Source organism: Hyla sarda, chromosome 4 (genome assembly GCF_029499605.1).
Source record: "Hyla sarda isolate aHylSar1 chromosome 4, aHylSar1.hap1, whole genome shotgun sequence".
Lineage (NCBI taxonomy): Eukaryota > Metazoa > Chordata > Amphibia > Anura > Hylidae > Hyla > Hyla sarda.
The window spans coordinates 395,722,763-395,738,410 of NC_079192.1; the positions used below are offsets into that span (position 1 = coordinate 395,722,763).

Consider the following 15,648-nt stretch of genomic DNA (forward strand, 5'->3'; position numbering starts at 1 on the left):
TTGGGCTGTAAGCCCAACCCCCACCTGTGGACGTCGGGCCCTCATGGAGTCTGTTTCTGACTGTTTGAGTGGACACATGCACACTTGTGGTCTGCAGGAGGTGCTCCTCCTTGCACAAAGGCGGAGGTAGTGGTCCTGCTGCTGGGTTGTTGCCCTCCTACAGCCTCCTCCATGTCTCCTGATGTACTGGCCTGTCTCCTGGTAGTGCCTTCATGCTCAGGACACTACGCTGACAGACACAGCAAACCTTCTTGCCACAGCTCGCATTGATGTGCCATCCTGGATGAGCTGCACTACCTGAGCCACTTGTGTGGGTTGTAGACTCCGTCTCATGCTACCACTAGAGTGAAAGCACCACCAGCATTCAAAAGTGACCAAAACATCAGCCAAGAAGCATAGGAACTGAGAAGTGGTCTGTGGTCACCACCTGCAGAACCACTCCTTTATTGGGGGTGTCTTGCTAATTGCCTATAATTTCCACCTGTTGTCTGTTCCATTTGCACAACAGCATGTGAAATTGATTGTCAATCAGTGTTCTTCCTGAGTGGACAGTGGGATTTCACAGAAGTGTCATTGACTTGGAGTTATATTGTGTTGTTTAAGTGTTCCCTTTATTTTTTTGAGCAGTGTATAAGATTTCTGTCACTGAAAAGTTTCAGTTCCCACGAAACAGTATCATTGCCAGCTTAGATGGATTTCCCCTTTAACAGGATACATCTGTGTCTAGCACCCAACATGTTCTAGCCCTTTAATAGAGTAGGATAATTCTCCCGTAAGCAGCATCACCCCAGCTGTCACCCGGCTTTCGACAAAAACTTTGAAGGACTTTTTCAAAGTCAGTAGAACCTTGATAATAAAAGCCAGGCGAGGGACATATTTTTCCTCGCTGCCAGCCACACTATACCAATATAGACCTTTACCTCGCATGAACCGCGCTGTCTTCACAGTCTTATGACAGATACAGTATTCAAAAAAGGAATAAAAACATTTTGCCAATTAGAGAGCCGGCCCGTTCCAAGAATGATTAGAATGCAACATCTCGCGGCGCTCAGCGGCAGAGATAACTTTAATGTGATTTTATTTCTTGGATTTTTCCGGTGGGTTTCTGCAGGCCGCTCTCTGATACTCTGTACAGATAATCTACTTACTGCTAATGTCTCAGGAAATGACTCTTACATAAAGCCGAGAAATGTTATTATATTTTATTCGGACATAAAAGGATTGTCCTATAAAGTCAAAAGAAGGAGGGGCCCGCCATTAGCCATATAGGGCCCCTGCAAACAGTAGTCATTGATCTAGGGCAGAGGTCCCCAGCCCAGTCCTCAAGGCCACCAACAGTCCATGATTAAAAATGTTCCCTGTTCGATTCCAATGGAGAAACTGAAAAAACCTAGAATGTTGGTGGGTCGTGAGGACTTGGTTGGGGACCACTGAATCCTAGGGGACTCAGGCTTCAGGCGAAATGTGTTACTAGCCGCAACTACCCCTGGCAACATCATCTCTTTTCTAGGAGTGTTGGCATCTCACTATCTCATACAACGCTGGGTTACGGGGTGCCGTTTGTTAGGGTTTACATGTCACATGAAATAAAATAAGGTGGTAACTGGTTAACTTCTCTTTCCATCACAACAGGGGGTAGAACCTTTATATCAGACCTCCCCAACTGTCCCCGATCCAGTGGGATAGTCCTAGATTTCAGGCACTGTCCCAGGAGTCTGCCTCATGACTTGCTATGGGGCCCGCAGATAAATCTTCTTGTCCCATCATCTGCCCCTAGAGACGACACTTTCATCTAGATCTATTTCCCTGAGTGCAGATCTGGTTGGACACTGTGGTGGAGCAGAGAATTATTGGCTCTCTGCCCCACAACCTTAGATTTATGAGCCCCATGCTGCTTTAGGCCCATAGCATAAATACGGTTCTGACAGCCCGGGACGTAGCTTCTATGTACAGATGGCGCATCACTACACGTGGACGCCCCCTGCTGGCGGAGGGCTCTTTCCATTTACTAAAAGGTATGTTATACTGGTGAGCAGGAAATAAAAAAATCTCAGCGCTCACATTGCCCCTTGTCAAAGGGAAAAGGGACAGATGAAACATTGCCCCCTTTGTGCAAGCACCATCTTCACCATAGGTGTAAGGCTCAGGTCACACAACAAATCCTTCCACATATTTGTGCCTTGCAGCAGCCATGATGTAATCCTGTGTAGTCCATGGCTGCCTTGTGAGAGTACCAATTACTAAAAGGAAACCCATCCCCTTCTGTTAAACCACTTAGGTGCCATGCTAAGCCCTGACCGCGGCATCTGAGCAGCGAGGGTAAGAGTTATCTCTGATCCTGGCCATTATGGCAGGTTGAACTGATGGGCACAGCTCTATTCAAGTAAAAAACTGTCCAGCACTTAAAGGGTATGCTGGGAGTTGTTGCTGTACCCATCATGACTGAGGATCTTAGAGGTGAATAAAGCCCCTTGCTTCTCTGAATTGGTAAAGGACCCACTAATCATCACTTTATGAAATAAGTATACCCTTTTTGTATACCCTTTTTTGAGTGTACCTATATTTGTGATAGCATAAGAATCCAGCACCAACCACCACCAACTTTATTTTAATGGTTAAAAGCACATCAGTGAGTTATATTTTGACGCGTTTCGGCATCAAGCCTTAATCGTATATTTTTTGAGAGTACCTGTTAACAACCAATAGGGCTGGGCGGTATGACCAAATGTGTGTATCACGGTATTTTTTAAACTTTTGGCGGTACCACGGTATATAACGGTATTTCCTAGACACCCCTCCTCCCCCCCCATATTAATTATCAGCCCACATGCCCATCGGGGGAAATACTCACATATCACCCGCAAGCGCTGCCCTCCTCCCGTTGTTTGTTGCGGCCGCCGGCGCTATACTGTGCGGTATCCCTATGCCGTGCTGCAGAAGATAAACAAAATAAACTTTAAAGCACCTACGTCGGCCTTACGCTGGGGACGGGAATGTCGGACAGCCGTCAGCCTATCACCGGCCTCAGCGATGTTCAGCCTCGGCCGGTGACAGGCTGAGCCCACTGTCATGTAAGGAGCCGGCTTCTTACATGACAGTGGGCTCAGCCTATCACCGGCCGAGGCGGAACATCGTTGCGGCCGGTGATAGGCCGACGACTGTCCGACGTTCCCGTCCCCAGGAAACAAGTGAGGCCGGTACCGGACCAACGGGAGGTGAATTAAAGTTTATTTTGTTTATTTTTTGCAGCCCGGGCATAGGGATACCGCACAGTATAGACCACTGGTATAGAGTGTCAGCGCCGGCGACCGCAACAAACAGGACGAGGAGGGCAGCGCATGCGGGTGACATGTGAGTAGTACCCTGATGGGGACAGCGCAGCGCTGGGCTAATAATTAATTGGGGGGGGGGGCAGAACAGCGCTCGCAGGTCACATAGGATTAGTTCCCCGATGTGGGGACAGCGCAGCGCTAGGCTGATTCATTCATTCCCGAGGGGGAGGGGCCAAACCGGTATTACGGTATGGGTTAAAATTCATATCGTGCAGCACAAAAATTTCGGTACTCGGTTGAACCGGTATACCGCCCAGCCCTAACAACCAACATAGCTACGGTAACATTACAGCTCCCACAGAATTTGTCACCCAACAATAGTTTTTTGCGCTAATAAATCGTCAGGCTGCCGTATTACAAAAAAAAAATGACATGCCTTCAACTATCTAAGAAACGTTACACTCTCCTGTGAGAGTCTTGGCGGCAGCCATTTTGGTTATCACTCAGCTTTACTACCGTACTTGCCAGTCTGCCACTATAATGGGCCCGCAGAAAACCATTAAAAACAACATTCTGTCTGCATCTGTTCACTCTCTTGGGCCGAGTTCACAGGATATACGGTAATTTGTGGGGAATGTGAATCATCCACTCTTTACAATCGAAATTTTTTTTTGACAATTTTTCTTCTCTCTATGGTACTAAGTCTTACGAAAAAAGAAACTTTCCAGAACTTGATGTGATTCATAAAAAAAAAAAAACCTACACAAGTGGCTGAATGAATAGTAGGTAAAGTTCAAGACACGAAACCCAAAAGAGCGTAGGAGGAAGATACCACCTGGGGCGTGCGCTCGCTAAGAGAGTCCCTGTGCCGTACGCAGTATATATGAAGACTGGAAACACTCGTCCTACAAGTTAATGACCCACTTCCATTTATTTGAACATCTAAAAGAGACTGTTTGCCAATTCCAAAAGGGGGTGGGGTGTGTTGCATCTAAAATTAGGAAGGAGTGTAAACAAACTGCATTGTGGGAATCAAGAGGTTACTGTTCAAGGGTCAGATCTGGTAGCAGGGGAAGGGGCAGGGGGTGGTTACGTGATTGTAGTTTAATTCCTGGTAATAAAACACTTTAGCGTATTTGTCCTGTTGAAACATGATGGGGGTGCTGCTCCCCCCCCCCAAAAAAAAAAAAAAAAACTGTCATATTTGATAACATTATATACATATATATATATATATATATATATATATATATATATATATATGTATACTGTATATATATATACATATATATTTTTTTTTGCTCGGCCATCGTACTTAGGCGGCATATGCTAAAGGAAATTATAATACTAAGAAATGGTAGACTCGAAATTCAGGGTTCTAGGAAAGTTGGGTGACAACCAACCTTATAGGGAGCTACAGCCATACTTTGTTATTCCAGAGATAGGTGAACACATTGTGCTTTGCCTCCTCCTACCCTATTTAGAAAAGCAAAGCACTGTAACCATAGGGCAGTTGTCTCCAAACTGTGGACCTCCAGCTGTTTCAAAACTACAACTCCAAGCAATCCAGCCTTTGGCTGTCAGGGCATGCTTGAAGTTGTGGTTTTGCAACAGATGAAGGTCCACAGTTTGGAGACCACTACCCTAGGGGTCCTCAGTTTGGAGACCACTACCCTAGGGGTCCTCAGTTTGGAGACCAATTCCCTAGGGGTCCTCAGTTTGGAGACCACTACCCTAGGGGGTATATTCCTCCTGGAGGTCCAAAGTTTGGAGACCACTGCCCTAGGAGGTTTTTTTCCACTGGCCTAGAGGGGACTATTCCACTTCCCTAGGGGGTCTATTCCTTATTTCACTATGAAGCTAGACTGCCACAGGAAACGGGCCAAACTGTGCTACCATGTTAGCCCCCATGGGCCCAATAGTCACTGCCTCTATAGTGTATTAAACCCTGATGTTCATAACAAGTGAATATTCATTTATTTATTTACTCTGTGATTAGATTTTTACTATTTTCAAGTTCCCCGCTTCCTTTCAGTGAATAAAAACATTCTTGTTCCCAATATTCCACTGCTCTGTCTCGTAAGGAGTTATGAACCAGTCTGTGTGAGTTTTCAGGCTCTGGATGTAAACCAGTTCTTATTCAATGACAGCAAGCAGAGACCTTCAAAATTGAGGGTGAATGAGCAACAAGGAACTTTGTATAAGGCTGGGTTTGCACTTGGGTTTTTGTCTACCGTATATACTCAAGTATAAGCCGACCCGAATATAAGCCGAGGCCCCTAATTTCACCCCAAAAACCCAGGAAAAGTTATTGACGCGACTATAAGACTAGGATGGGAAATACATCATCCCCCCCTGTCATCATCCAGACCCCGTCATTAACACCCTCATCATCATCCCCCTGTCATCATCCCCCCCCTTCATCATCACCGCCTGTCATCATCCCACAACCCCCCTTCATCATCACCGCCTGTCATCATCCCACAACCCCCCCTTCATCATCACCGCCCGTCATCATCCCACACCCCCCCTTCATCATCACCGCCCGTCATCATCCCACAACCCCCCTTCATCATCACCGCTTGTCATCATCCCATCACCTGTCATCATCCCACACCCCCCCTTCATCATCACCGCCTGTCATCATCCCCCTGTCATCATCCCACACCCCCCCTTCATCATCACCGCCTGTCATCATCCCACAACCCCCCTTCATCATCACCGCCTGTCATCATCCCATCACTGCCTGTCATCATTCCACACCCCCCCTTCATCATCACCACCTGTCATCATCCCACACCCCCCCTTCATCATCACCACCTGTCATCATCCCACACCCCCCCTTCATCATCACCGCCTGTCATCATCCCCGTCATCATCCCACACCCCCCCTTCATCATCACCGGCCCGTCATCATCCCACACCCCCCTTCATCATCACCGCCTGTCATCATCCCACATCCCCCCCTTCATCATCACCGCCTGTCATCCCACATCCCCCCCTTCATCATCACCGCCTGTCATCATCCCACATCCCCCCTTCATCATCACCGCCTGTCATCATCCCCCTGTCATCATCCCACACCCCCCCTTCTTCATCACCACCTGTCATCATCCCCCTGTCATCATCCCACCCCCCCTTCTTCATCACCGCCTGTCATCATCCCCCTGTCATCATCCCACACCCCCCCTTTATCATCACCGCCTGTCATCATCCCACACCCCCCCTTCATCATCACCGCCCGTCATCATCCCCCTGTCATCATCCCACACCCCCCCTTCTTCATCACCACCTGTCATCATCCCCCTGTCATCATCCCACCCCCCCTTCTTCATCACCGCCTGTCATCATCCCCCTGTCATCATCCCACACCCCCCCTTCTTCATCACCACCTGTCATCATCCCCCTGTCATCATCCCACCCCCCCTTCTTCATCACCGCCTGTCATCATCCCCCTGTCATCATCCCACACCCCCCCTTTATCATCACCGCCTGTCATCATCCCACACCCCCCCTTCATCATCACCGCCTGTCATCATCCCACATCCCCCCTTCATCATCACCGCCTGTCATCATCCCCCTGTCATCATCCCACACCCCCCCTTCTTCATCACCACCTGTCATCATCCCCCTGTCATCATCCCACCCCCCCCTTCTTCATCACTGCCTGTCATCATCCCCCTGTCATCATCCCACACCCCCCCTTCTTCATCACCACCTGTCATCATCCCCCTGTCATCATCCCACCCCCCCCTTCTTCATCACTGCCTGTCATCATCCCCCTGTCATCATCCCACACCCCCCCTTCATCATCACCGCCCGTCATCATCCCCCTGTCATCATCCCACACCCCCCCCTTCATCATCACCGCCCGTCATCATCCCCCTGTCATCATCCCACACCCCCCCTTCTTCATCACCACCTGTCATCATCCCCCTGTCATCATCCCCCCCCTTCTTCATCACTGCCTGTCATCATCCTCCTGTCATCATCCCACACCCCCCCTTCTTCATCACCACCTGTCATCATCCCCCTGTCATCATCCCACCCCCCCCTTCTTCATCACTGCCTGTCATCATCCCCCTGTCATCATCCCACACCCCCCCTTCATCATCACCGCCTGTCATCATCCCCCTGTCATCATCCCACACCCCCTCTTCTTCATCACCACCTGTCATCATCCCCCTGTCATCATCCCACCCCCCCCTTCTTCATCACCGCCTGTCATCATCCCCCTGTCATCATCCCACCCCCCCCTTCTTCATCACTGCCTGTCATCATCCCCCTGTCATCATCCCACACCCCCCCTTTATCATCACCGCCTGTCATCATCCCACACCCCCCCTTCATCATCACCGCCCGTCATCATCCCCCTGTCATCATCCCACACCCCCCCTTCTTCATCACCACCTGTCATCATCCCCCTGTCATCATCCCACCCCCCCCTTCTTCATCACTGCCTGTCATCATCCCCCTGTCATCATCCCACACCCCCCCTTCTTCATCACCACCTGTCATCATCCCCCTGTCATCATCCCACACCCCCCCTTCATCATCACCGCCCGTCATCATCCCCCTGTCATCATCCCACACCCCCCCCTTCATCATCACCGCCCGTCATCATCCCCCTGTCATCATCCCACACCCCCCCTTCATCATCACCGCCTGTCAATCCAGTGGTCTTCCACCTGCGGAGCTCCAGATGTTGCAAAACTACAACTCCCAGCATGCTCGGACAGCCATCGGCTGTCTGGGCATGCTGGGAGTCGTAGTTTTGAAACATCTGGAGGTCCGCAGGTTAAAGACCACTGCAGCCTTCGTCATCATCCAGACCCGGCCCCGGACTAGTGACGTTGCCTTGACGACGACGCAGTGGGACGTTCATGCGTCGTCGTCAAGGCAATGTCACTAGGGCCCGGAGCAGAGAAGAGGGCCCCCCGGTGAAGATGGACAGCCCGGAATGACTAACCCTCCCCACTGGACAGTCCCTGCAGCATAGATGGCCCGGACCAGCTCACCCTTCCTTCCCACTGAGGGGAGGTGAGTAGAAAACTAAAGGGGGGGGGGGGGGGGTCTGGATGATGACGAAGGCCGCAGTAGTCTTCAACCTGCGGACCTCCAGATGTTTCAAATCAAAACTACAACTCCCAGCATGCCTGGACAGCCATGCTGGCAGTTATAGCTTTGCAACATCTGGAGGTTCGCAGGTTGAAGACCACTGACCAGGCGGAGAGTTCACTCGAGTATAAGCCGAGGGGGGGTGTTTTCAGCACGAAAAATCATGCTGAAAAACTTGGCTTATACTCGAGTATATACGGTACGCTACTAAAAAAGTGGTCTTACACAAAAAATGATGCTCAAAGTTAAAGAAGTCATGTTACACGATCATTTCTGCCTAATATCTGGTATATGAACCTGAACAGATCGCCATTTATACCGGTATATTTCCAAAACACAGATTCCTATGAATACCAGTTTGTGAATTGGCGCCGTGTACAGCAATATCTCCCCCCCCCCCCTCCCTCCAGATGCATTTTGGAACCACGTGTGAAATTCCAAGGATCTCAGTCCAGAAACTTTGATGTGTGACATTTCAGGCTCGCAGCTCCTAACTTGGCCAGTGTTCCCCTTTAAGCGTTGGTCTGCACAGGAGACAGTCTGCGATAGGCTGGGTTAGCAGCCGGCCGCTCCGTGCCAAATGACAAATGCTCTTTTAAGGGCATTGATTCAGCAGTAAGAAATACCGCACCTAAACAAAACTCTTAAGACTCATAAAAAACTTAAAGTAGCAAAAAATAAAAATAAATAAAAGCCGTACATGCAGCTGCAGATCCAATATGGAGGCCCGGGAACTTTTTTTTTTTTTTTTGCATTATAAAGAGAAAGAAATGGGATACTCACCACATCTGTGTTAGTGATCTTAGCCAAGTGCTCCGTCAGACTATCGCCGGAGAGGTCGCTTTCTGCGTCGTCCAACTGCAGCCCACAGATTGCGGCTCCTACGCTTCCAGTCGCTATCATAGATGGTGGGTACAGGGCAAAGTTAAAATCTGCAAAGAGCAAGACAGACAGTCAGGGAAAAAAAAAACAGTAAATGATTGCGCTGTGCCAAGATGAGGATTAACCATAGCAGAGCTGTGCTGGGATAAAGATGTTTTTTGTTGATGTAGCAGAGTTAAAGAGGTTGGGTCTTCAAGATAGGTGGGGACCTGATCACTGGGACCCCCACTGATCACAAGAATGGAGGTCACCAGTCCCCTAAGTAAATAGAGCTGTAGCGCGCACGCTTGACCACCACTCCATTCATTCTCTTTGGGTCCTCCAAGCATTGCCAAGTGCTAAATTTGGCAATGTTCAGATGTCCTATAGACAATGAATGAAGCATTGGGTGAGTGTGCAGTCTGCCGCTCCATTCACTTGCCAAAAGTTGACCTCCGATCTCGTGATCAGTGAGAATCCCAGGAACAAATCCCCATCCAACATTTAGGATAACTTTTAATCTTAATGAAGTCAACCCCTGTCTAGAACATTAGAGTGGGATCCAAAACCCAGGGGCCACCCTCTACAAGCCGAAATAGAGAGATGCTCTAAACAGGCAGCATTCACTCCGGAGGACAAGAGACAATCTTGTGTTACATGGATGTTATTCTACAATTCCCCTGCAGGGGTCGCTGTAGGGAAAATGCCTGGTTGGGTGAGGCCCGGGCTGCTGGATCACCTCTTGCAACTGCATGCTAAGGATACATTCCAACCTGGCGTATTTTGCTCCTGCGTATTTTATTTTCCATTGAAGTCAATGGGTAGGAAAATACGCAGCAGCGAATGCGCAGCAAAATACGCCAGGTGGGAACGTACCCTAAAAAAGGGTTCACATGACGCTGCAGGGAATCGGTGACCTGAGAAGCCACATGCCATTTGTGCATTCAGAACGAGAGTCTCCTAGCACTGTATCCACCTTTTCCAGCCCACGGGAGCACCTGAAAGCTGAACTAATTTATGCAGGATAAGTCATCAACTGCCGAGCCGAGAAGTTTGTGACGAATCGAATTTACTGTAAGTTCGCTCATCTCTACCCTCAAGCATTGCATAACACATCAATATGCAAAGATGTGAAATAGATAATATTGGAATACAGGAATATTGCTGAGATTGCAGCTAGAGATGAGCGAACTTACAGTAAATTCGATTCGTCACAAACTTCTCGGCTCGGCAGTTGATGACTTTTCCTGCATAAATGAGTTCAGCTTTCAGGTGCTCCCGTGGGCTGGAAAAGGTGGATACAGTCCTAGGAGACTCTTTCCTAGGACTGTATCCACCTTTTCCAGCCCACCGGAGCACCTGAAAGCTGAACTAATTTATGCAGGATAAGTCAACAACTCCCGAGTCGAGAAGTTCGTGACGAATCGAATTTACTGTAAGTTCGCTCATCTCTAATTGCAGCATGTCAAGCACACAGGTGCACAAGGAGCTCGTGATGGAACAGGTAGGGGGTGTGCAAGGGGCGGCAACTAGTTTCACGCACAAGGGCGCTTCCTCTGGCCCGCACTCGTGCGGGCCAGAGGAAGCGCCCTTGTGCGTGAAACTAGTTGCCGCCCCTTGCACGCCCCCTGCCTGCAAGCCGAATAAAGCCTGAAAATCTCAGCAATATTCCTGGGAAGTGTGTTATCTATTTCGCATCTTTGCATATTGATGTCATCTACATTCTTGTCTCCAAGTATTGGACAAGAGCACCTCCAGTCGGGATACTTCGGCACTACACAGTTACACATGCTTACGGTATTGCCTTATTGTGGTTTTATGAACTGTTTCTGCATATTAGTATTAGTGGTGCCAGATAGAGATGAGCGAACTTACAATAAATTCGATTCGTCACGAACTTCTCGGCTCGGCAGTTGATGTCTTATCCTGCGTAAATGAGTTCAGCTTTCCGGTGCTCCGGTGGGCTGGAAAAGGTGGATACAGTCCTAGGAAAGAGTCTCCTAGGACTGTATCCACTTTTTCCAGCCCACCGGAGCACCTGAAAGCTGAACTCATTTATGCAGGAAAAGTCATCAACTGCCGAGCGGAGAAGTTCGTGACGAATCGAATTTACTGTAAGTTCGCTCATCTCTAGTGCCAGACATAGCCCTCTTGTACTTTCCATTGCATAACACAGTAAATACCTATTGGCTTTTAAGGGTTATGGAAATCACCTTAAACTATTGGTCATATACAAAATCTGTAAACTAAAAACATAATGCAATTACAAGGTATAGACGTACATTTCTTCTAATGTTTATTGGTTGATTGGACCTGAGGAAGAGGGGATCCAGCCCCTCGAAACGCGTTGTCCGTTTGTTTTCACCATTAAATCTTTGTTATTTTACTATTCTTGTCCGCACCGGATATTTGGTAGAAATGCCATATGTACCTGCCTACTAGCTACAAGATCCGAAGTGAGCGCCGGAACGAGGTCTTTCTGCCACTCCAGCTTCTGATGTTTAAGAGGAGATATTTTGGAAAACCCCTTTAAATTCGCCAGGCTTGTTATTTATTTTCCTATCGTCATCTCATGTGTATGGTGCCAGCAGACGTCAGATTTTTTGGAGGGGTTAAATGGGTACTCCGGTGGGAAACAATTTTTTTTTTTAAATCAACTGGTGCCAGAAAGTTAAACAGATTGGTAAATGACTTCTATTAAAAAATCTTAATCCTTCCAGTACTTATTTGCTGCTGAATACTACAGAGGAAGTTTGTTTCTTTTTGGAACACAGTGCTCTCTGCTGACATTACGAGCACAGTGCTCTCTGCTGACATCTCTGTCCATTTTAGGAACTGTCCAGAGCAGCAACAGTTCTTAAAATGGACAGAGATGTCAGCAGAGAGCACTGTGGTCGTGATGTCAGCAGGGAGCTCTGTGTTCCAAAAAGAAAAGAATTTCCTCTGTAGTATTCAGCAGCTAATAAGTGCTGGAAGGAGTAAGATATAGAAGTCATTTACTAATCTGTTTAACTTTCTGGCACCAGTTGATTAAAAAAAAAAAAAGTTTCCCACCAGAGTACCCCTTTAAGGGTTATGGAAATCACCTTAAAATATTGGTCATATACAAAATCTGTAAACTAAAAACATAATGCAATTACAAGGTATAGACGTACATTTCTTCTAATGTTTAGAAGGAGATATTTTGGAAAACCCCTTTAAATTCGCCAGGCTTGTTATTTATTTTCCTATGGTCATCTAATGTGTATGGTGCCAGCAGACGTCAGATTTTTTTTTGGAGGGGTTATAACTCCGCCTTAGTCAACAGAGCTTGGGGGCATTTGCAAATTCAGCTCTGCTACATCTGTGCAATTTCATGCAGATATATATCAAAAAAAAAAAAAAAAAGGATGAAAAACACTTATAGGAATTCTTGATGTTACGCGAGAGCGTGCGCGCTAGGCTCAGAGAACTGCCAAATGTCATGCATTATAGGATATGTAACTCATACACTGGGCGAATTCTCGTCTGGCATGAAAGATTCACAGTGCCGATGCCAGCCAGCACTGCTGTAGGTCCCCACTCCACGTGTGGTCACAAGAGACCCCGCCGAGGTCCAATCACCCAGTTATCCGCCTTTAATGTCATTCAGCATGCAAATGAGACAGCGAGCGAATGGCTAGAGGCCCAGAGAGTGACTGGGGATCAGCATTCACAAAGTCCTTGCACTCCTCGCGCTAACCTCTCCAGCGAGCGCCATAAACTCAGCCATCAAAAGCTTGCACATGCCTCGGCTTTGTTAGACAACAGGCAGCGATTTGTATCAGCGGCTCCAAATTTATTTATTTTTTTAGCATAGTCATTAACTGCTGCAAATGGGGCGGCAAGTGTCTTCAAGTGCGGAGTGCGGCCTCCCATTGTGGAGACACCCCCCCCCCTCCTTACCTCCAGCTGACTCCAGCTAGACTCGTCTAAGACCTCCATACCATAAAAAATTCAACCCCTCAGACCCCCCAAAAAAAGACTCCTTTTCAGGAGTACCACCCTGGCACATGCTGCCGCCGAAGTAGTAAAAAATGGAAAGGGAGTCTCATTTTTCACCCTTCACTTATGGGGTTAAAGGGGTTATCCAGAAAAAAACTTTTTTTATATATATATATATCAACTGGCTCCAGAGAGTTAGGCCTCGTTCACACTACAGAATCTCCGCTCGCTGAATTCCGCGAGCGGAGACACTAATGTTATGTTCACACGGAATTCCGCGAGAATTCTGTAGTGTGAACATACCCTTAAACAGATTTGTAAATTACTTCTATTAAAAAATCTTAATCCTTTCAGTACTTATGAGCTTCTGAAGTTAAGGTTGTTCTTTTCTGTCTAAGTGCTCTCTGATGACACGTGTCTCGGGAACCGCCCAGTTTAGAAGAGGTTTGCTATGGGGATTTGCTTCTAAACTGGGCGGTTCCCGAGACACGTGTCATCAGAGAGCACTTAGACAGAAAAGAACAACTTCAGAAGCTCATAAGTACTGAAAGGATTATGATTTTTTAATAAAGGTAATTTAAAAATCTGTTTAACTTTCTGGAGCCAGTTGATATATATAAAAATTTTTTTTTTTCCTGGATAACCCCTTTAAAACAATCCACCACATAAAAATGGTCTAAAAGAGCAAAATAGGCCACGTTGCTCATAGCAACCAGACTCTAAGGCCAAGATTTATCTTTTTTTTTCCATAGCAACCAATTGCACTTCCACTTTCGTTTTACCAGAGCTCGTTGAGATTGGTTGCTATAGGCAAATCAAAAAGTTTTGTTTATTTTTGTATTTTTTTTTTTTTTTAAAGAGCTGAATTTCAACTTGGTTGCTATGGGCAACAAGACTACTTTTTAAAATGGAAAGGTCTGTTCTGTTTAAAGTGGTTATCCCAATCATTTATCCTCGGGTAAGAATTTTAATTCAGTTGGTCAGAAACCCCTCCAACAGGGGCAAAGCTATAGGGGGTGCAGAGGTAGCGGTCGAACCGGGGCCCTGGTGCCAATAAGGGCCCCAAAGCACATAAGAAACCAGTATTATAATTGGCAAATGGGGCCCTATTGCAGATTTTGCATCAGGACCCAGAAGCTACAAGTTACGCCTCTGCCTCCCGGTCACGAGAACGGGGGTCCCCTGTCCCCCCATGTCAATAGAGCAATGGTCCCATACTCTCCATTCACTCTCTATGGGGCTGATTGAGAGTACAGGACTCCCATAGCAAGCGAAAGGAGCAGCATCCGAGGTCAGACCACCACCAGTTAGATACTTATCATGTATACTTTGGATAGGCGATACATTTAACCTTGGGTAAACAAAAACGGGGTTATAAAATAATTAAAAACAGCCTTGTTGCCCATAGCAACCAATCAAAACTCAGCTCTTAGCTTCTCAAACATCAAAATAAAGCCTGGTTACTATGGGCAACAAGGCCTATCAGATCGAATTCTCATCAACTATCCTGAGAACAAAATATAACCCCTTCACGTTATTTTTGTAAACAAAAAAAATATTCATTGGTTGCTATGGGCAACAAGGCCATTTTTATGAAATCAAGAAAACAAGACTGCACTCACCAATGGCAACGGAGCTTTATTGCAGCATACCAGGTAACAAAAGCAGGTGGATGGAGGGAGGCGGGGGACGTACGTCCCCCGCCTCCCTCCATCCACCTGCTTTTGTTACCTGGTATGCTGCAATAAAGCTCCGTTGCCATTGGTGAGTGCAGTCTTGTTTTCTTGATTTCATATTCATCGTTCTACAGATGGACTTTGCACCTCCTGTACTGGCACCCATACGGGGTTATACATGCACTCCACCATAGCTCCTCATTAGAGATGAGCGAACTTACAGTAAATTCGATTCGTCACAAACTTCTCGGCTCGGCAGTTGATGACTTTTCCTGCGTAAATTAGTTCAGCTTTCAGGTGCTCCGGTGGGCTGGAAAAGGTGGATACAGTCCTAGGAAAGAGTCTCCTAGGACTGTATCCACCTTTTCCAGCCCACTGGAGCACCTGAAAGCTGAACTAATTTATGCAGGAAAAGCCATCAACTGCCGAGCCGAGAAGTTTGTGACAAATCGAATTTACTGTAAGTTCGCTCATCTCTACTCCTCATTACTGAAACCGCAGCCTTATTACTGCTTGTGCCGGGTCACTCTATACCTTTGCTGTATACTAAGGCCATTTTTATGTTGTCTTAAAGGGGTACTCCCGTGGAAAACTTTTTTTTAAAATCAACTGGTGCCAGAAAGTTAAACAGATTTGTAAATCACTTCTATAAAAAAAATCTTAATCCTTCCAGTACTTTTCAGGGGCTGTATACTAAAGAGAAATCCAAAAAAGAAATGCATTTCCTCTGATGTCATGACCACAGTGCTCTCTGTTGA

The 15,648-nt window shown here is 47.1% G+C and overlaps 1 protein-coding gene across 7 annotated transcripts in view; it reads right to left on the reverse strand.

Annotated features, from left to right (window-relative positions):
- The window catches only part of CCND2 (cyclin D2), a 648,494-nt gene that overhangs the window by 15,961 nt on the left and 616,885 nt on the right, over positions 1-15,648 (reverse strand). For all 7 annotated transcript variants that reach the window (XM_056517258.1, XM_056517253.1, XM_056517257.1 and 4 more), the window contains one exon: positions 9,174-9,322. In XM_056517258.1, coding sequence (XP_056373233.1) covers positions 9,174-9,322 — 149 coding nt within the window. The remainder of the gene's footprint in view (positions 1-9,173; positions 9,323-15,648) is intronic.